We start from the raw sequence: 22,310 nt of genomic DNA, 5'->3' as shown, positions 1-22,310 counted from the left end.
ACAACAACAACAACAAAAAATTAAATGTTTTAGTGTTTAAAAAAACAAAGTTTTCACATTGACAATAACCTTAAAGCTACTGGGACCAATAAACAGGTCCAGACCTACAATCCTCACTCAACAATGTCATTGATTTAATTACGCTGTAACAGCAGACATGAACTTTTTATTTGTGCTTAAGGCATTGCCCAATCAGTTTGTAACAAAACATTTTCAATACATTGCAGCTTTCCAGGTCATGCAGCTCACTGTTCAGGAAAAGAAAAATAGAGAGAGACACCATAAATACATATGGGACAACAGCACTAAGGTGTGCCGCGTTATTCATTACCCTTTTAGATCATACCCAATCTCCTCCCTTACAGAGAAAACCCAAGCTAATTCACTCCCAAGCAGGGGTGGAAAACATGCAGAAAATCTGTATTTAAGTAAAAGTATTAGTACTATGTCAAAATCTTACTCAATTAACAGTAGTAGTCAAAGTAAATTCAGTAAAAGTCAAACATAGCTACATTTAAACACACTCAAGTATTCAAGGGTAAAAAGAATTAGTTTGAACTGGTCAAAAAATAAAAATCCAGACATGGATTTTATTTAGATTTAGGATTAGATTTACAAACCCTCATTATGTATGATAGTGTGAGAAGATTTGCTGATTGATAAAGGAAAAAATGACCAATTGTAAAAGAATGACAAAGAAATCATATACTTATGTGGATGTGTCTAATAAAATCCTTTCTTTCGCTCCCTCTTTCTCGAGGCATGATTCCTAAAGTTTCATAAAAGTCTACATTAAATATTAGTTGTGTTTTTGTTTGATTTGACCTTTTTAATGTATTGTGCACTGTTATATGCTCATCTGTAAATGGATTTTATGGAGCTTGAATTAAACTGCTCTAAAAACTGTAATTGAATTACTGTATATTATACCATAATAAGACCAACATGATGGGCATATAACGCTGGGACTTAAATCTGATGCACAGACTGTACTGCAGGTTGGATCCTTGAGAGTAGACGATTTTATGGGCTGTTTATGTGCAAAATAAAGATGAGTTCAAAGTACTGATTCAGTGTAAATACACTGATACAGGTATGGCCATTGACCCAGATGAAAAATCATACAGAGACATACAGAACTGATTCAGTCACAGCAATCCTACCGATAAACAATTAAATCCAATTTGTAATTCAAGCATAGCAATGTAAGGGAAAACTACCCATGTGACAATTTATACCTGAACCGCCTGCATTATTATTCAATGAACAGAAAGTGTGGTCTGAAATCTCTAGTTGTAGTGTACATCCCAGACCATAAAGAGACTAATGGGGCTGTGTGTTGTGTATTGGGGCACAAGGTTGGACATGAATCTATGAAGAAATCGATGATGTGGGCTAATGATTTCCAGCTGGAGAGGAGAGGTTCTGTATGAATATCCAAGGGGTGATCTGAAAAATCATTGCCTGCATTCCCAGAACTGTGGTGATTTCTTTCCTGTAATCCTGTGAACAGTACTGGTAGTGCTATGGTCGCGTTATTGCTGCTACTGTTGAGTCTGCAGTGTTTCAACCAAGCAGCAACAGCAGCAGACAATAAGGTATGCAGCAACTTTTGCACAGTTCATTCACTTATACCTTGTGGTGATTAAATATAATCACCTTATTAGAAATCATATTTTGTAAACACGAAGTAATAATTAAGTTTTTAAAGAGGACGAATGTATTTTTCAGTATATTTCAGTATATATATCTGTCCCTGTAACATGAGTGTGTTCTGCATGTTGATAAAACTGGGACTGACCGTCAATAATGTGAAACTCATGAGGATAAATGCTTGAATTGTTTACTAAAAAGCCTTTCATATGTAGAGTTTTTACTTTGATTATTGTTGAATGTTTTAGGATGGAAATTGTTTTTACTTTTTCAGGGATTGCTTTTGGACCTGATCAGTGATATAGCTGAAGGTGAGATTCAATACTGTCTTTTCACTGTTCATAATAATAATAATAATAATAATAATTATAATAATAATAGTCAGTAACTTTTTTTCATGGAATCGGTTTAGGTATCATAGCCGCAGTTAATGAGACGGACAGCGAGTACGAAGAGGAATCTTACGGTGATATTACCGAATTAAACCTAGACTGGCTGTTTGGCCTTTTTGATGAAATAGGTAATAAATCAAATATATTCAATACATGTATTATGTAATATAAAGGGGAACACAGTTTATAATTTGATATCATTAGAACATTGGACAATTCCATCACTGATTGTACTTAGTAATATGTGATTCTTTTTGCCCTGGCACTGTATATAAATAGGATACAGTATAAGCATACCATTTTGTACTGATCCCATTATCTAGCCCAGTTTTTTGGCTGAGCTTTAAAGAAATGTCCATATATAGGTCCTCATAATTTCAGCACAAGGACTATATAAATCCTATCACCTTATCAATTTTGCTTAGAATAAGAGCTTATATGAAGTTTGCAACAAATACTAAATTCAGAAAAGCCCAACATTTCAACCAAAATATGTGATATTTGACCAACTTTACATTAGCAAAATAAACTAACAATTAACACTGATAATTAACAACTAATAACTTTACAAATATATATATATATATATATATATATATATATATATATATATATATATATATATATATATATATGTGTGTGTGTGTGTGTGTGTGTGTGTGTGTGTGTGTGTATACTCTTATGTAAAATAGTGGACTTAAGTATGGTCAGTAAACTTGTTAATTTTTTTTCCTTCTTGGAATTAAGGATATTAATCTCTCTCTCTCTCTCTCTCTCTCTCTCTCTCTCTCTCTCTCTCTCACTCTCGCTCTCTCTCTCTCCTCCACCCTCTCAGATGAGTGTGATCCAAATCCCTGTTACAACAATGGTACATGTAAGAATGATGGTCAAGGTGACTTCAAATGCAGTTGCCCTTTTCCCTTTAAGGGCAAAAGATGTCAAGATGGTTAGAGACCGTATTTTGTTACCATTCCTACTTATTTAAAAAGAAAAATGTTTCTTTATAAAGAAAGTTCTTGGAGCAATAATTTATGGATTTCTCTGTTTTTCAGTTATAAATGTGTGTAAGAATGTCAAATGCGGCCGTGGTGAGTGCGTCCGTATTGAGAACGAACCCTTTTATGAGTGCAAGTGTATCGCCCCCTTCCAGCCTCCCAACTGCAGGAGACGTGAGTGTGATTAGTCTTTCTTAGTGACACTGACAGGAAACTAAAACGTTTTTCCAGGCAATATCGTACATACACAATTTCAATAAATATTCATTGTTAATTCATTAAAATATATTTTTTAAGCCAGGTTAATTTTGCAGAGGAAAACTATGTTTATTTTTATTGCAAGGGTATTGTAAGGACAATATAAAAGCCTTAAGTTGTTCTGCTTTAGCCTCAGCCTGTAATCCCAGTCCCTGTCTGAATGGTGGAACGTGTGTAAAGGGTCGTACAAGAGCTAAATTCCACTGCAAGTGTCCTGAAAACTACAGTGGACAGTTCTGCCAAGTTGGTAAATTGGTCTATTATTATTATTATTATTATTATTATTATTATTATTATTCAGTATTTATTTTGTTTTCCAACATGCTGTTGATTGACTGTATGTGGTTAAGGTCCTAATGACTGTTATGAGGGAGACGGGTCATCATACAGAGGTTTCGTCAGTGAAACAGTGTCTGGAGAGAACTGTCTGCCTTGGAATTCATACCTAATAATGCAGTTTGGTCCTTTCGGTGATGATGATGATGATGATGATGTAGAAGATGATGGAATAGGACCTCATAACTATTGCAGGTCAGACCTGCCTTTGTGTGTGTGTGTGTGTGTGTGTGTGTGTGTGTGTGTGTGTGTGTGTGGGTGTGTGTGGGTGAGTGAGTGAGTGAGTGAGTGAGTGAGAGAGAGAGAGAGAGAGAGAGAGAGAGAGAGAGAGAGAGAGAGAGAGAGAGAGAGAGAGAGAGAGAGAGAGGAATAAGTAAGAAAGCCTAATCTGATAAAAATGAAAGTATTGGACATTCCTTTATCCAGGAACCCAGATGGGGAGAGCCAGCCTTGGTGCTTTATAAGGCACAAAAACAAGTTGCGTTGGAATGACTGTAATGTCACACGCTGCCCTGAACCAGGTACACATCCTTCATATTCCCTCTTTCTCACCCCCAGTCTCTCTCTTTCCAACCCTGCCATCTTTCTAACATTCTCAACATTATTACAGTTTCTTCGACTGAGTTAACAAGTGTTGGAGAGGCAAAGCCTACTATAAAGGTCGAGTTCTCTGAGTGTGGCAAGCCATGGCCAAGTAGGATCACACCTAGGATCTTTGGTGGGAGGAAGTCTATGCCTGGAGCTCATCCCTGGCAAGCTTCTTTGCAGATACGCCTCAAAAATACCACTGATGGCTTCAATCACTATTGTGGGGGAATCCTCCTTAACTCGTGCTGGGTCCTCACTGCTGCTCACTGCATGTGAGTGTTGCCTGCAGCAACAGTGTGGTACACCAATACAAATTGACATCTGCAGTATAGACAAATTAAGTGCACAGTGTAGTTTAAAAAGAAAGCACTGGATTAAGAAAGCACTTGTTTTAATATATTTCAAAATAATGAATTTATATTGTGTCATTCTTTTGCTTCCTGGCACGTGTGTGTGTGTGTGTGTGTGTGTGTGTGTGTGTGTGTGTGTGTGTGTGTGTGTGTGTGTGTGTGTGTGTGTGTGTCTGTTTGCTTGCCTATCTGTGCACTTGTGACTTAATAGTGACAACACAGTAGAGATGCAGGTGAGTCTAGGTGGGGTGGACCTGCAGAAGCATGAGGCAGCAGATCAGACTGTGGAGGTTGAAGATTATATCATGCATGAGAACTACACAGAAACTGATGAGGCCTTACACAATGACATAGGTTATCTACTAACACACCCTGCTTCCACGTACCATTGATGGCCATAGCTAACTTGTACTCATATTATAGTGTTGATCATTTTTTAATTAATGACAAAAACATTCATTGTGCTTGTATTTAATTTTATTTTATTTTTTAAATAAATATCAGCCTTGCTCAAACTGAAGGCTGTGTCTGAAGATGGACTTTGTGCCAGAGAAACCAGGTTTGTTAAAGCTGCCTGTCTGCCCCCTGGCCCTTTTCCTGATGGGATGAAATGCTCTATATCAGGCTATGGAGTCACTGAGAAAGGTGTGGCTTTTCTCTCTTACTCTCCATCCTCTTAACTCTTATTTGCTTGATCATGAGCTTTCCTCTACTGACTAACACCAAATCAAGTCCTGTTTTCCTGTCTTTGTTCTTGAAGATGAGAGCGGTTCCAGGCAGTTGCTGGACACAAAAGTCCTCCTGATCAACCAGAGCCGCTGCATGGCTCCTGACGTTCTTGGTGAAGTGTTGGATGACAGCATGCTCTGTGCTGGACGAATGCAAGGAGGGGTTGACACCTGCCAGGTGTGTATTTATGTGTGGTTGTGACTGCAACTGGGACTTGTTAAAAAATAGACATATTACATTAAATATATAGGCACTAATAATCAGTTTATTAATGCCTATGCCTAAACTTTAATTTTGCTACCTTTTTTCTCTTCATAGGGAGACTCTGGGGGCCCTCTTGTCTGTAAACAGAACGACACACATTATATCTATGGAGTGGTGAGCTGGGGTGACGGCTGTGGCAAGAAGAATAAACCTGGCGTTTATGCCCGTGTCACACACTTTATTGACTGGATCAATGAAAAGATGCACTCCATATAGAGTTGCACTACACACATGCATGCATTATTGATTTGTTTTTTAACAAAAGGACATCAGCCAGTTTTTAAAAACCTTTATTCTTGGATCCCATAGGCATTCGTCATACATCAAGCATGTACTCTTAATTGAGCTTATATCTATAGCTATTGGCATACTCAAAAAGCTGAACCTGCCAGGCAAAAAGTATACTGTATCAAACATCTCCTAAATATACTGCAACTATTCTGTAATTAGGAGTCTAAAATAATAATTGTCCACCAGTGACACACAAAACTGTTATGCTACCATTAAATAAAGTTTTGCAGCTATTTCAAAATAAGGGATTTTTCCTCAAATAAAGCTGCTTGTTCATTAATAATAATAAAAAGAAAGGCATTTGACTTTCCATTACAACAATCCTGTCTTCTTTACATGCATAAGACACTCTCCAAAAGACTCGATTTCATCTGTACTAACAGTTCATAACCTCCCCATATGTCAAGTAATAATAGCTCAACGAAACTGGATTTATACATTTTCATGACATTTACTCTATCCCCACCTTCATAATTCTTCCATCATTGTCACATTCAGACTTAATTCATTGTGTTCCTATGAATATCCTTCACTCCACTTCAGAATATTCTTAACATGACATCACTGTAAACTGCTTTCTTTACACTAAAATACAGTATGAAATGATCACTTATTTGTGATGAATTTCTTCTCAGAGGACTGGTTGGTGAGTGACTGGTTTGTAGATGAGTTAGATGTTACAGACTGCATTGTCATGGACTTTGTAGTTTTTGCCTGTTTGAAAGTAGTGTGGATGGTCTTCTTCCTTTTGACTTGAAGGATCTCCATGGCATCTGGATTGACTGCAGACTGCTGGACTTGCTCTGTGGTGTCCACCTGCTCTGAGGAGCTGTGCTGCTGATTCTCCAACTGTAGCTGACGCTGGAGCATCTGAAGAGAAGAGAAGAGAAGAGAAGAGTTAAGAAGACATTGGCTACAAGTCATATTTCAATTTTGAATAATTTGTTAATTTTTTTCTTCTGTTTTCTCTTTTTTACATACACCATACCCCTTTCATATTTGTTGCAATTGTAGATTCTAATAAGTTATCTCACCATCAATTCTTGATATTTGGAGATGGCTTGCTCAGTGTCCAGTCCCTCAGCCAGGCCAAGCTCGGCAGCTCTCCTGGCCATCTCTACCTTATGAGAGCCTGGTGGAGTCCAGCCCACCCCTTTTATCCAGTTCAGGTCAGATTTATAGTTCACCTGCAACCATCCACACAAAATCAAGTCCCATGTTCAAATCAGTACAACTAATGGGAGTCCATTTGCTCTCTTATACACCTGCTATCAAAATCACAGATATTTCAAGCCCTATTGGTGACTGGAAAAAATAACACAATAACAGTATAAGCTTGCTTACAAAAATATTGATGAATGTACCTTTTTTTTGTTAATGTCATTAATATAACATGTTTCCACACATAATTCCCATCTTTTAAACACTATTTGTTATAAAGTATATAAATATCACACAGAATTCAAAATGTTCCACTCACATCACTCTGCAGCTTGTAGGCCTGTTTAGCGTGTTGGAAGTTCAGCTGCTGTGGGTCGCACGTGTAGTTATGGAGATGTTGGCGGTATGTGATGTCACTGGCCTGAGCCTGGCTCTTCCTAGCATGCAGGAACTCTGGCTGGTCTGCATGGATCTTAAATTGAGATCGTGTCTCCTGGAACTTCTTCTTGTACTCATTGTTACTCTGCAGCTTGCCTACAGCCAGTGAATGTCTCATCTTGGGGTCATCCTCGACACTCAGGAGACCTATCTGCTGACCCTTCTGTTTTACAAAGGCCTCCTTGTAGTGCAACTAAAGTATAATAGAAAAACATTGGTTTACTCCAACAGCTGTTTGGTCAGATGTTATTTCTTTACTTTCATATATGACTGATAAATGATTGAAATTTATTACTTAGACTCACATCACTGGCAATTTCTCTAGAGGCTTTGGCTGTCTGGAAGGGGATAGCATCTAGTCTGAAGTCATAGCCTGCTGACTTCACCTGGTCTCCTGATGCCTTATAAACTTTCTGTAGAGTGAACCATAGGATAGAAAATGAACCTATGACATTATTTAGTAAATGAATACAGTAGCTTTTTAAAACTTAAAAAAACTTCCATCGTACATCGCTGATCTGCTGTGCATTGATCTTTGCTCGGATGAAGTCAGGGTGATCTGGGAGCAGGGTGTATTTGTGCATGGACTCAGAATCGCCAGACTTGTACAATCTCTGAAATATATGTAGTAATTGGTTATTACATTGTGCCAATATTTTTAATCCTATAACCATTTATATGTCTTTATTTTGGCATTTCTGTACTATTACGCATCTTTATGCATGTATTATTACTATGCATCACTTAATTTTGTAAGACATTAGTTGTAGACATACCTCACTACACTGCATGTAACTGTTCTTGGCATGGACAATATCAGGGGAATCAGCCACTTGGGTAAACTTCAGATGGCCAGGAAGCTGGCGATATTTCTTCTGCAATTACAAAGAGAGGCTTATATTGTGGAAAACCAAACGTTAAGTTACATAAACTGGTGGACGTTGTGTTCAATGCTATTGTGTTTTTAGTTTTGATAGTGTGGATTTACATCACTGATTAGCTCTCCAGCTTTTCTTGCAGACTCCATCTGAGGTGCACCAACTGAGTCCCAGGCCACTCCTTTCATGAAGTTTAGATCTGATTTGTACAAGTTCTTAAATTTTTCAGATTCAAGAGAAAAAGATACACATTATTCAGTATACCCTATTTAAATCACAATATACAGTATATTGTTCTGTTCTTTGCTTGGTACACTCTATGTCACCAGAAAAACTGTATATATTTACCAAACAATTTTTTCTCTCTCTAATAAACTCTTCCCCAAGAAACTAATTTTCTCTCACCTGGCTCTGCAGCTCATAAGCCTTCTTTGCCCACTGCACCTTCATGTCATTAGGCAATACAGTGTAGGAATGGAAGCGTTTCTTGTAGTCCTGGTCACTGGCCAGGGCCTGAGCTTTCTTGGCATGAACCAGGTTGATCAGGTCTAGTCCAAGGTGATACTGCCCACTGGTGGACATGACATCTTTACGGTAGTCCTTGTCACTCTGCAGACGTGCCATCTGCCAGCAGTGTAGGAGGTGAGAATCGTCCATAATGCTCCGTGCTCCAATGTGCTTGCCCTTCTCCAGAGCATGATTGTGCTTGTACATGTACTGTGGAATATAATCAATTCAGACTTCCAGGTTAGTAATGATAATTGTAAAAAATCATGTAAAAAGTAATAACCTTAATGCACACCTAATATGAAACAATTTGGGTGATTAAATCATGCTGCACTGACATTACACACTACAGAATATTTACAGGACATGTAAAATTAGCATGGATTCTCCTACATCGCTGGCAATGCCTGTGGATGCTTTGGCTGCCTGGAAGGGGATGTCCTGCATTGTCAGTTTATATCCCTGTGCTCTCAGCGTGTGCCAGGACTCTTTGTACTTGATCTAGAACAAGAACACAAATGCAGGATTCCATAACTGCATTCAAAAAAGCCACAATATGACAGTACAATGAAATTATATCAGAAAATATTGTGACACATATAGTATAATATAGTGGAATAATCTAGAATATTTGTGTTAAAAATAGGGTACAAAGGACATGACATGAAGATGGCTTAAAGGAATTACATCGCTGAAATTAGCAGCGTTAATTCTGGCCTGGGTGATCTCTGGTCGTTCAGCTGTGATGGTGTAGTTATGCCTGAGGTTCTCGCCTTTCTCTTTGTATAGTCGCTGTTGAATTTGAGCATACAGATTAACTATTTTGTTTCAACTGAACCTTCGAAAAAAAAAAAAGAAACAGTGAGGACATCAGATGAAAAAAACACAATGTTATGCACCTCATTGGTGATCTTGTTGCTGAACTTGGCATGAACAATGTCAGGGGAATCTGTAACAGATGTATGCTTAAATGCATATGGCTGCTGTCGATATTTTTTCTGTTGAATAAAGAGAAATTGCATCATTAAAATGATAAAAATAATTTATTTATTTATTTATTTTAAGATATTTCCCATTAGATATTAAACAATAAGACAAATACATCATACCTCACTGATCAGCTCTGTTGCACGTTTGGAGCCTTCAATCTGTAAGGCACCAGTAGCAATCCAGGCAGCCCCACGCAGGTAATTCATATCAGAGCGGTATGCTTTCTATTACACACATACAAAGCACAAATCAGTAACTGTGCAAAAATCAGTCACTTTACATATAAGTGCACATAGTATAGTACTGTATACTTTATGTCTCAGATAATGTTTGTTATAGAGCCAATCATATGCAGTAACTCTATGCACAATTTTGTAGCTATACAGTGCGAACATGTGATTTTACAATATTCCATCAATCAATTAAGGATAATTATTATTAGAAGACATCAAAGGTTACCTCACTCTGCAGCTTATAAGCTCTCTTGGCAGCTTGCACCTTCAGGTCATCAGGCAGAGCGGTGTAATGGTGCAGGGTAAGTCTGTAGTCTTGGTCACTAACCAGAGCCTGGGCCTTCTTAGCATGAACTACGTCTAACATGTCCATTGAGAGGTGGAACTGAGAGTGTCCTTTAGTAGAGTCTTTCTTATATTTAATCTATACAGTGTGCATGAGTTAAATCAGTAAGTCTAGCAAACATATCTTTAAAAGATTCTTATTTGCAGTAAAAAATAGATGGTTTTAATACATTATACACTGCTGGTCTACTCACATTACTCTGGAGCTGGGTGGCATTCACTGAGTGGGCAATGTTAATGTCATCCTGCAATCCTTTCAGGCCAATCATCTTACCCTTTGACTTCTCAAACTGCTCTTTGTATTTTTGCTAGAAGTGAAAAAATGTAGAGCTTGGTTACTTTTCCCTGATAAAAAAAAATATAATAATAATAATAAAAACATAATATAATACAAGAGAGGATCACTCTTACATCACTAAGTATATCTCCAGAGGATTTGGCTGCCTGGAAAGGAATAGCATCCAAACGTAATTGGTAGCCTGCATCTCTGAGCTTTGTCCATGATTCTTTGTAGCATGTCTTTAAAATAAAAACACAAGAAGAACACATGAAATAAGTGGATATTAAGTTTAGGAGCAATAGTGGTACTGAAACAGCATAGCACACATGCAAAAATCTCACCTCACTGAGATTCATAGCATTTATCTTGGCCTGCATATGCTCAGGTAGGTCTCCTGTGATTGTGTAAGTGTGCTTCTCATTCTCTCCCTTTTCTCTGTACAACCTCTGTATGAACACAAAGTATCAAATTACATCTGGACAATAAGGAGTGCTGAGAGAACTTATCTCTTTAAATATAACCATAATAAGTACATTTATCATTCCCTTCAAAAATGTTAGAACTGAGAGCTCAGGTTACACATAATCACTGAATTGTCACAGATTTACTTAATAAATGTATTATATATAGATCCTGATAGCTGTGGAATTTTCTTACATCTAGTGCCAGTTTGTTGCTGACTTTGGCCTGTACCATCTCTGGTGTATCCTCCACACTGGTGAATTTCAGAGCACTCACATTCTGACGATATTTTTTCTGAAACACACAGGTAGCACATTCGTGCACTATTTTGTATCTATTGTGAAATATAATGATATAAAATAATATATATTCAAATAAAATGACTCATGGATACTGCAGAAGGCTTATGTTTTCATATTCATAGGCTGATAATTATAAACTATATTAAACACTTTTTTTTCATTGAATATTTTCAGTGGTGATTAAAAAGAAATTTGGAATATTTGGAAAGACTGTTTTTTTTATCGAATATATTCTGTTGATAAACTAATAATAAGATTGTTTAGTCAATCAAATCAGTTATCAGATGTGTTTTATTAGATTTATGCTGGTAGATATTTCTGTGTTCAGGGCCTGATTGAATGAATACACTTTTGTATAGTTAAATTGTTTTAACACAGCCTTAGTTTATACATTTATATGTTTTCCTAATTCTAAATGTGATCAATTAATTGCTATATGAGGTAAATAGAAATGAAGGAAATGACACTTTTTAAGCTTAGTTCAATTAGAAGCCTTTAGGGGTCTTACAAATTGTAGTAATGCGCAGACAGTTAATCAATACCTCACTGATGATATTTCCAGCCTTCTTAGCCTGCTGTACATCAAGAGACCCAGTAGTCTCCCAGCCAACACCCTTCATCCAGTTCAGATCTGACCGATACTTTTTCTGTAGGAAAAACCAGTTCATATATAATAAACTGTCATTATATTTTAGTTTGGTTATTTCTGTGGATCAGGCATACTTAAATATACTGTATAGTTTTATGTCTGACTCATACATCGCTCTGTTGGCCATACGCTTTCTTCGCCCATTCTACTTTCATATCACTGGGCAGGCTTGTGTACTTGTGCAGGAAAGTTCTGTAGTTGGTCTCTGTAGCCAGGTCTTGGGCCTTTTTGGCATGACTGATGGTCATCATATCAAGTGATGAACTGTGTTTGGTCTTACTGTCTTCATACTCTTTCCTATAGTTGCGGTCACTGTGGAGTTTAGTGGCCAGTGTGGAGTGGGCCAACTGAGAATCATCTGTCACAGTCTTCACCCCAATCATCTTTCCTTTCGTCATCTCATACTGTTTCTTGTATTTGACCTACAGAACAATGGCTGTTAATGAAACAGTCACTTACCAATACATTTTTTATTACATTGTGTTGCATAACTATTCACCCCACTGTGCAACAAGTCACTACAAAATGTGGAAAAGTTCAAAGGGGTTGAATGCTTATGCAGCACACCACTCTGAATACTGTAGTTTCACACGGCAGGTATGGTTTTTACATTTATTGTACTGTGGTCACTCACATCACTGGCAAGGTCCCTGTTAGCTTTGGCGGTAAAGATTGACAGTGCATCCATGCGTAACTCAAAGCCCTTGTCCCTCTGGGCCTCCCAACTACTCTTATAAGTTTTCTGAAGAACAAAAGTAGAATACACCATTGACTTATAATCTTAAAGTCTTCAATTATTTGCAGGGCATTTCATGTATAGATGAGTGACACATTTGAACACATACATCACTGAGAAGCTCTGCATTAGCTTTGGCCTGTCTGTAGAGTGGTTCATCCTTGCTCGCAGTGTACTTATGGATGATCTGTTCTGTGCCTGCCTTGTATGCCAGCTGAGAAGAAAGCAGTAAAAAATATGAGACTCACTCTGTCAGTTGCTTGATTTAGAACATTAATATGAAGTCAGACAAAACAAGTTTACAAAATTATCTAACATCACTCTGTAGTTCCTGGCTCTTCTTGGCATGCTTGATGGATAAAGTGTCAGCTGCTTGGGTAAACTTCACACTGTCCACCTTTTGACGATATTTTTGCTGCAAAATAGTTTTACAGAGTAAATACTCAGTGAAGCACAAATGTTCAAATCTTAAAACACATTCTCCTCCACACACAATTAACTTACGTCGCTTGCAAGCTCTACAGCTTTCTTGGCCTGTGCAACATCCAGGCAGCCATCAGCCTCCCAGCCCACTCCCTTCATCCAGATCAGATCAGCGCGGTACTGGTTCTGTTAGGATCAAACCATATAGCAGGCTCAAAAAGTGCAATAATAATAATAATAAAAAAAACAGTTCTTGTAATCCTATGTTTACTTCTACTTTTTCTTACATCACTCTGCAGGTTGTAGGCCTTCTTAGCTTGCTGCACTTTGATGTCATCAGGCAGGATGGTGTAGTCATGAAGCTTCTTCCTATAGTCTAGATCACTGGCCAGTGCCTGGGCCTTTTTCGCATGGTTTAGATTCACCATGTTCATAGGCAGGTTACACTTGGTCTGAATCTCCTTTGAGTCCTTCTTATAGGCAATCTAAAGTCAAATGGAAATATAAAATTTCTTTCTCCTCACAGCATTTGCTCATACATAGTTTTTTAATATCTTTTGTTGGCAGAAAGATCTTTACCTCATTGTTCAACTTGGCCACTTGAAGACAGTGGAGAGTCTTAGAATCACTTACATTCATACCAATTGCTTTGTCCTTGTTCTTTGTGAATAACTCTTTATATTTAATCTGCAAGATATGTTCACAGTCATATTATTGGCATCCCATGATAAACTTATTTTGCTATTACATTGTTACAGTCAAACACCAAATGAAAATATATTTGTCATGGAATTAGCAAGTAAATGCATACATCACTGGCCAGATCTCTTGAAGCTTTAGCAGCTTTAAAGGTCAGTGTGTCCACACCAATGTCACATGCTTTAGACTTACTCTTCTCCCAGTCCTCTTTATACTTGATCTATGACCAAGAAGAGTGTCAATAATACAAAAAAAAAACCCACACGTGTCTAAAACTAGAAGACAACATAAGTTTGACTATTTTTTGTACTATATACTCACATCACTAATGAGCTCTGCATTGGCTTTGGCTGTCTTAAGCTGTGGTGTATCTTGAGCTGAGGTATACTGGGTCTTAGTTTTCTCATAGTTGGCTTTGTAGTTCAACTGCAAAATACATTTCAGCAAGTTTAAGTCACCATTGTGCTTTAGAATCTAAAGTTGTATACACTACTAGTCAAAAGTTTGGACATACTGATAAAAGATATAGAATTAGGAATTAGACCAGGAAACATGTTAATCAAAACAATTTTATATTTTACATTCTTGACATCTTCTCCACCAGCTTTCCAGACTGGCCTAGCACTTGAATACTACTTGTTAGGGGGAATTTTTATATTTGTCTTAGACAAACATTTTAACCATAACAAAAAAAAAACAATATAATAGATAATATATTTAATCTAGTTCAATCTATTATATATTACCATAACAAACAGTACATTTGGCTGTTAGAGAGGAGATCAATACCTACATTGCTAAATTGCTGTGCGTTGATTCGAGCTTGAACAATGTCAGGAGTATCTGTCACCTGACTGTATTTCAGCTTGTCAATGTGCTGTCTGTAATTTTTCTGTGAGGGACAAAGGCATATCTTTAATATCACATTCTTTACAAGGAAATTGTTTTGCAACATACTAATGTATTTACTGACATGAAATGACTTTCATGTATTTTTTGTGTACTTGTAAATGCCCCTTTCAAAATGCTACATATTAGAAGACACACATCTTTGAGAGGCTCCAGTTTCTTCTGGGTCTGATAAGATGGGGTGATTTCAGCAGGGTAGTTGTATTCACCATGCTCCTGTTCATACTCTGACTTATAAGCAATCTGAAATTGAAAAGATTAACTCAGTGCACATTTAAGTCTTCTATGCAAACATTAATTTCTACATCATCTGCTGTGTTCATAGTGTTACATTCCTCATCATTGAATTACTGTGTGTGTAGAACTTTCCAATCAGTTTCAATGTACATACTAAATTCATAGTAGTTTCAAAATAATTCATAGTAGTTACTAATATGCCTCAAGATGAATAACTGGATAATAATCTAGGAATTAAAAGAGTTAAATGGCATTCAGCTATAATGATCCACATGATCAAGACACTATATTAGCAGTACAGTAGCAGCAATGAAGTCTTACATCACTGGCCAGGTTTCTGACTTTCATGGCATGCAGAGTTTTCTTGTCAAGCCCAGTTCCTTCATAGTGACCCTTCATGTGATTGGCATACTTCTCCTTATATTTATTCTGTAAACATAATATAATAGAAAAATCTATTACACAGTGCAGTATTTTAATAATTAAGTATGTAGTTAGAAACACAAATGTATGCAGATATATTTTTATATAATTGTGGATTTAATCTCTTGATGTCATTGTCACCATATGATTCTGTTTCTTTATGTGATGATCAGACATGAAGCAGTGTGAACTCTGCACAGTAATATCACACTTAAATATAGAAAATGCTCTCACTCTTTGGGCAGTCACATAAACACCATACTCACATCACTGGTATACTGGGCAATCTTGGACACATTTTTAAACTGTGGTGTCTCACAATAGTTGATGCTGTGTCCTTTTGTGTTTTCATGATCTTTCTTGTATTCAACCTGAATACAAAAACAGTGCATATATATTATAAACAACCATGATCTAATACAGTGGAGTGCTATTTTAAACCTTTAGTGACCTTCAGATTCTTCACACAAAATCATCTTTGCTCTTTTACCCCTGAACATTAATCAGGCTGTGATGATGATATGGTGTCATTGGGTATCAACAAAGCCATTTCAACATGTCTAAGCTGGGAGTGGTACAGTGACATGATGTCACATTTCTCTCCGTGATCTGTGTGAGGAGCTGAACTCAGCAGGAGAGCCATGAAAGAAGAACACAATACAAGTTTGGTGCCTTTGTGTCTGACTGAGCTCATGGCAGATGCCTAAATCATCTCTGTCATCCATAGCATCACAGTTTGCGTTGCCATATATGTCTGCATGGGAACCACAGTCCATCCTCATAGCTCATGGTTTTGATGACACATGTCAGATGATGTTTCAAGAATGTTAAGTGGGCACTTAAATAGTTATGTTGTATCTGTATTAAGTGTAAGCTGCAAATATGAATCATGTACAATGAAATATGTTTAATAAGAAGCATATTTAAAAACAAGAGTTCACCTCACTGACGAGCTTGTTGATCTTGCAGGCATTCTTCAGAGCCAGGTTATCATCAGAGGTCAGGCAGTGGTACGCAGAGGCAGAGCCCTTCATTTTGTTCAGGTCCTTCTTATATTTCAGCTGCAGGTTAAAACGGGGAGAGAATTTAATGCTTGTGCTACTCAAAAACAACACCTATGTCAGGGGGCATTCCCCTGGTGTGAGATAACACATGTTCACACACAAACTCAGGCGGTGGAACTATATTGGTCTGCTGAGATCTTTTGGAGTGACATCATTCGATTCCTGGAGAGGATTCATGACAATAAGAGAAATTCCCTCACTAGGAATGAATATTTCACTCAGAAATGACACACCAACAATGAAAACAAGATAGCAGATAACAAAGTGTCTGTCACACAATTCTACTGTATTCATTTAGACTCAAAACTCACATCACTGGCCATGTCATTGGCTTTCTTGGCCATCTGGTATCCAGGAGTGATCATAGCAGGAAAGCTTCCCTTGCCTCTCTGCTGCTCATATTCCTCAGTATAGGCATGCTGAGATACAATAGTCACAACCACAGAAATAAATGTAGTCTCATAGTCGTAGGTTTGATGACTTAGTAATAAGTGCTCACAGTGAACACAAACCCAATCACCAAGACTTACAACTATTAGCCATTCAATATGACATGGATGGCTGAAAAAATAAACCGCAGGCATATCCACTTGTGATAATATTATTATTATATAGTACATGTGTATGCAATAAATAATTGTACATATACAGTATGTTTAATTTCATGGGTTTAATGTTAAATATACATAAATGAATAAGCAAAATGTTCAGATAAGCCCAATAACTCATCTACTGGGAAAGGCATTTAGCTGTTACTTACTGCCATGCAGCATCTCCTTAGGTAAAATCCTGAATTTTATTTCACTGTGTTTAAATTTCTCTGAAGGACATTGACAAGATTTTTCCATGCAGTTAAATTATTAAACATTCCTAGCAATGAGCACGGCCAGAAGTAAATCAGATTATTAGAAGACAAGAAATTGTGTGTTTGCCTGGGGTAAGTACTGATGTGCAATATGCCATTTATGTCATGTGATTGAATGAACAGTAACTTAAAATGTGCTTAAATGTAAAAGGAATGAAGCTTGTTACCTGGCTGAACTTTTCTGCATTCTCTTTAGCCAGAGTGAACTCAGCTGCTCCAGCGTCAGTGCTAGCTTTACCCTTTATCTCTTGTTCATACTTCTGCTGGTACTTCACCTACACAACACAGACAATCAGCTGCTTAAGTGTTAAACTCTCAGTGTGAAAAGTATGCAAGTTATGTGTGAGCACTTACTTTGCTAGCCATTTCATTTGCTTTCTTGGCCACTTGGTAACCAGGAGTAAAGTGTGCAGGGAAGCTTCCTTTCCCCCGTTGCTGTTCATATTCCTCCATGTAGACAACCTGTTTTTTGTGAATAATTGATCACATTTCTAGCCATTTATTAGTCTCATAAATTCTTGGAAATATGTTAATAATATCTGGAAAGTTTATGCTTACATCACTAGCGATCTTTCCTTGACTTTTAGCCAGTAGCACCTCAGGTGTATCTATCACAGTGGTGTACTTTGAAACCCTCTCCTCATGTCCCTTCTTATACTCGACCTGATAATAAATTGAGCACATGCAAAATATTACTTGAAAAGTGTGTAACAATACATAGTATGTATGACTATTTCAAAATAAACAAATCCCAACATGCAATTTGTTCCACAGGAATCTTTACTTACATTGCTCGCAAGGGTGTTGGATTTCTTGGCTACTTCGTATGCTGGAGTGAGCATAGCAGGGAAGCTGCCTTTTCCTTTGGATTGCTCATATCCCTCAGTGTATTTCACCTGTTAGTTAAGATCCAGGAATATTAAGGATGCTTTAAAACCACACTATCTATATTTACGTAATGATAATGAGTGCATTTATTGAATGTATTTAGAATGCTTTTAAAGCATTTCCTTTTTGAGAAATACTTTTTGAGCATACTTTTGAGAAAGCAGAGATATATTTCCTTCTGCTCTGATATGATGCAAAAGTGAAAAGTATGAGTATGAGCATACATCGCTTGCCAGTGAGGTTCCAGTCTTAGCATGCAGCATCTCAGGTGTGTCAGTTACAGATGTGAACTGTGTCACTCGCTCCTCATGGCCACGCTTGTACTCCACCTAAGTCCAGAGAGACTTATATAAATATGCTTTCATGTTCCACAATTACAACCATCACACAATCATCCAAATTTAAATAGAGATTTGAGATTACTTACATCACTGATGATTTTCTGCGCCTGAGACATGCGAACTACCTCCTGGCTGCTTACACTCCCCGAGTACCATACCTGCTGCTCTGAAAATTCAGATTCATAGCCCTAGAGGACAGTTTAACACAGGCACAAGTTTCTTTATTTCACTGATCCTGGATGTAGCAATTTAATAACTGATCTCACAAGGTTTTTTTCCTTCTGTAAAGTGGCCTTGGTTTTAAGAAAGGTACTTTATAAATCAAAGTTAAAAAACATATTATTATTATTATTATTATTATTATTATTATTATTATTATTATTATTATTATTTACATTTTATCTGATCTCCTACCTGGCTGGTCATTTGGCTGGCCTTGCGAGCCTGTTCTATCTCTTTGGACATGTCATAGTGGAAAGTGGACATGAAACGTTCACCATCCTCTCTATATTTAATCTGCCAACCAACATAGTGTTTAATCATAGATGGACCTGTACTCATAGTTTCACAGCTTAAGCAATCTAAAACATAATTTATACAAAATATGATAAGGCAGTGAATATAACCAAGATGTGAATAAACAATGACCAACAGTTTCCAATGAATTGTTCGACGTATTTCCAAAAACACAATGTTCAATCATGATGCGCACAGTGATACATCCTTCTTGTTCAGAGAGTGTGGACAGTGTTTAGTTTTATAATATGGTGCTTTTTATAACATTTTTATACTGGAAATTGGTTTGGGGATAATTCCAGGAAGTAAAGGAAATTTAATAGATTGTACACTACAACTGCAGAGTCTAGAGAGAGTACACGCTTATGCACACTAACAGACACGAGCAGGTGGGTATCCACCTGCTCGTAAAGAGAGAGAGAGAGAGAGAGAGAGAGAGAGAGAGAGAGAGAGAGAGAGAGAGAGAGAGAGAGAGAGAGAGAGAGAGAGAGAGAGAGAGAGAGAGAGAGAGAGAGAGAGAACAGGAAAAGAAGTGGGCTGCTTTCGTGGTGCATAAAATTAAGCACCAAGTACATAGAGTGGATCTGAGTAGGGTGTCGAGTCACAGGCACACCACCGAAATAGCGCAGAGCAGAAACTCAGTCCCCATTCCAAACCTGTAGAGTCACTACAGCCTCTGAACTTTCCTTAAAACAGCTTTACAACACTCATGAAAACCACTATTATGACTTTTATTAGTCAGCCAGTGGCTTCCCAATTCAGTGTTAACATTAATATATTAATAACATATATGTGTATTTAACTATTCCTGATATTGTTCATATTTTACCTTAGAACCCATCAATAATTAAAATCACAAAATACTGATGATTTTGGGTCATTATCATAATATGATTATTGCTGTCTCTGTAAGCAATAATCAAAGCTATGCTGTGTTTTGTTGTATCTTGGACATAATTGTAAGCTCACCTCACTGACAGCCTGTGCCTGCTTCTTGGCATTAATGTTGACTGGGGTTTCATAGACACTTGTGAAGGTGTTGTTCTTAGGATTATGTCTGTAAATTGAACACAAGTCATAACAAAATTGATAGCTTGTGGCAGTGATATGCTTTGTTTTGTGTGAGTATCCTTACAGGGGTAGTAACTGCTTTAAAACAAAAATGTGTATTTTATATAAAAATGAAAACAGAAATTGTCAAATACTCACACTTGACAATATGGCCTCTTTTGGTGACTTATATAATTATTGGCAGTGAGAACCATCTTACAGACCTCACAGTGAAAGCATGTTTTGTGCCAGTTCTGTTTATATGAGAGAGATACATAGAGAGACAGACTGTCATTACGTATTACAAAATTCAAATCTACGATAATAATAATAATAATAATAATAATAATAATAATAATAATAATAATAATAATAACAATAAAGACATCGTAGGCGATCTGTCTAAAATGCTTGGAAAACCTTTCATGTTTGCTATTTTGTCCTAAATGGTAACGTGATTAGTGTTCTTACATCAGCCAATGCTATGGAAGTCACTCACTGCTTTGTTATTATTAGATTAGTATTATTATACAATAAACTATTTGAATATTTAAACAAAGAAAAAAGACTGAATGCCACAAATCAAATATGTATTCACTTATTACAAACATCCAGACTTACCTGGCCAATGAGATTAACTTTTTCAGCTGGATATACCACAAATCCACACCTGGCACAGTTCTGAATATTCATCTTTTCCCTATTAATGTACTCACTACAAATATACAGTACGTATATCAAAAAATGCTCCAAAAATTCTCCAAAATAAGTAGTCTTGGGCAGACCTCAGAGAGGAAGGTAAAGCGTTCCAGACAGTCCCCTGTTCCCGCTTGTGTCTCCCTCTATGACCTGTGTTAAACTTAGATCTGCTACAGGCCAGCTCTGTCTATTACATGTACTGGATGCAAGGTTCCACCCTTCTTTAGACACTGCCGGTCATGTAACTGGCTGTCAAGCTGTCTGTTAGTGAAGAGGGGGAGATGTTACTGTGTTTATGTAACCAGACACTAAGTTTGCTGTTGTACATTTCGGGGGCTTAGTCACAGTGGCCTCCACATCTTTCAGTTGTGCTCAAAAATAGGTGAATGAAGTCACACTGAGCTTGCTAGCTACACGTGTAATAGGTGCATTACAAATGTTTTTACGTTTATCATGCTTAGTCATTGATGTAATTTCATGAACCTGCTTTCATGCAGAATAGTGTAGGTTCCAGATGTGGTTTTCAAAGTTTAAAAACTTTTTTTAATAAATAATTTTACACTGGGCAATAATCAACTACTAACAATGTTTTCATCCTCGTTAGAGTTATTATTATTATATTTTCATTGATGACATTTCGCTGCAGGGTTCCCGGTTCAATCCTGAGCTCGGGTTACTGTCTGTGTGGATTTTCACATGTTCTTCCTGTGTCCGTGTGGGCTTCTCCCACTTATTGTCCCTGAGTGTGAATGAGTATGTGAATGTGTGTATATGCTTGATGACCTTTAACGTACTAGTGTCCCCTCCAGTGTGTAGTCCGGCCTCATGCTCAGTCTTCATGGGTGGTCTCCAGATCCAATGCAACCTTGACCAGGATAAAGTGGATGAATGACTGAATGAATGAATGAATGAATGAATATTCATTAGGTTTAAACTCTATCTCTTAAAAACAAGTATAAATAACATCAACTGGCATTTAAGTGCAATTTTTATACAACTGTTGAACTGTTTAACTAAATCTGATACATACTGTTTTTAATCTACATTTTAACGTAATATAACTTGCAAGTACAAAAATTTTAATGATTTGTGGAAATTATTTGACACTGGAAAAGGTTGCATAACACTGAGAAGCCCTGTTCTATACGACCTTATCATGATAAGCCTTGATAGCCTTTGTAGATCCCTACTGTCTTGTTCACAGTCAGTATGGTTTGGGAAGCCCCTGAATAAATTACTCACTAATTAAAATGTCTTAAATTGTGGACTCTAAGCATGTTCACACTGTGAACATAACTGTGCTCTCACTGCCATTGACGTGTGAGTGTGGAGCGTGTGAAACAACGAGTTTAAGTCACG

General features: G+C 37.2%; 2 protein-coding genes across 5 annotated transcripts; one reads left to right on the top strand and one right to left on the bottom strand.

Moving 5' to 3' along the window:
• Positions 1-1,442: 1,442 nt before the first annotated feature.
• Positions 1,443-6,166, top strand: habp2 (hyaluronan binding protein 2). The gene is made up of 13 exons (XM_017483163.3): positions 1,443-1,598; positions 1,928-1,964; positions 2,066-2,173; positions 2,881-2,991; positions 3,098-3,214; positions 3,429-3,545; positions 3,649-3,829; positions 4,061-4,155; positions 4,245-4,494; positions 4,784-4,926; positions 5,077-5,217; positions 5,333-5,478; positions 5,620-6,166. Exons 1-13 carry the CDS (start codon positions 1,527-1,529, stop codon positions 5,779-5,781), a joined length of 1,680 nt encoding a protein of 559 aa, XP_017338652.1. The 5' UTR covers positions 1,443-1,526; the 3' UTR covers positions 5,782-6,166.
• Positions 5,840-21,126, bottom strand: nrap (nebulin-related anchoring protein). 4 transcript variants are annotated; one of them, XM_017483154.3, is made up of 43 exons: positions 20,874-21,126; positions 20,412-20,506; positions 20,172-20,259; positions 19,101-19,202; positions 18,773-18,874; positions 18,570-18,674; positions 18,246-18,353; positions 18,016-18,120; positions 17,812-17,919; positions 17,625-17,732; positions 16,904-17,011; positions 16,470-16,589; positions 15,795-15,899; positions 15,427-15,534; positions 15,007-15,111; positions 14,753-14,851; positions 14,281-14,385; positions 14,072-14,179; positions 13,840-13,947; positions 13,548-13,745; positions 13,342-13,446; positions 13,154-13,252; positions 12,947-13,051; positions 12,736-12,843; positions 12,212-12,523; positions 11,995-12,099; positions 11,346-11,444; positions 11,030-11,134; positions 10,820-10,927; positions 10,603-10,716; positions 10,290-10,487; positions 9,950-10,054; positions 9,740-9,838; positions 9,528-9,632; positions 9,234-9,341; positions 8,739-9,050; positions 8,444-8,548; positions 8,232-8,330; positions 7,965-8,069; positions 7,761-7,868; positions 7,337-7,648; positions 6,891-7,043; positions 5,840-6,726 (listed from the first exon to the last, which is right to left on the bottom strand). In XM_017483154.3, the coding sequence occupies exons 1-43, from the start codon at positions 20,943-20,945 to the stop codon at positions 6,463-6,465; spliced, it is 5,490 nt and encodes a 1,829-aa protein (XP_017338643.1). In that variant the 5' UTR covers positions 20,946-21,126; the 3' UTR covers positions 5,840-6,462. The 4 variants fall into 4 exon arrangements, with proteins under 4 accessions (XP_017338643.1, XP_047015284.1, XP_017338645.1 ...); XM_047159328.2 differs by having other exon boundaries at positions 18,579-18,674; XM_017483156.3 differs by lacking the exon at positions 18,246-18,353.
• Between the last annotated feature and the right edge of the window lie 1,184 nt (positions 21,127-22,310).

The sequence above is a fragment of the Ictalurus punctatus genome, chromosome 13 (genome assembly GCF_001660625.3).
Source record: "Ictalurus punctatus breed USDA103 chromosome 13, Coco_2.0, whole genome shotgun sequence".
Taxonomy (NCBI): domain Eukaryota; kingdom Metazoa; phylum Chordata; class Actinopteri; order Siluriformes; family Ictaluridae; genus Ictalurus; species Ictalurus punctatus.
This window is presented reverse-complemented; position numbering and strand designations above follow the sequence as displayed.

Excerpts from the sequence above, each read along its gene's own strand:
- habp2 (XM_017483163.3), top strand. The coding sequence starts at position 1,527 with ATGGTCGCGTTATTGCTGCTACTGTTGAGTCTGCAGTGTTTCAACCAA. Across the intron at positions 3,546-3,648 it reads TGGACAGTTCTGCCAAGTTG|GTCCTAATGACTGTTATGAG; the intron begins GTAAATTGGTCT and ends TATGTGGTTAAG. Across the intron at positions 5,479-5,619 it reads GAGGGGTTGACACCTGCCAG|GGAGACTCTGGGGGCCCTCT; the intron begins GTGTGTATTTAT and ends TTCTCTTCATAG.
- nrap (XM_017483154.3), bottom strand. The coding sequence starts at position 20,945 with ATGAATATTCAGAACTGTGCCAGGTGTGGATTTGTGGTATATCCAGCT. Across the intron at positions 14,386-14,752 it reads ACGCACAGCAATTTAGCAAT|TTGAACTACAAAGCCAACTA; the intron begins GTAGGTATTGAT and ends TGTATTTTGCAG. Across the intron at positions 13,253-13,341 it reads CTGTAGAGCTTGCAAGCGAC|CAAAAATATCGTCAAAAGGT; the intron begins GTAAGTTAATTG and ends ACTATTTTGCAG.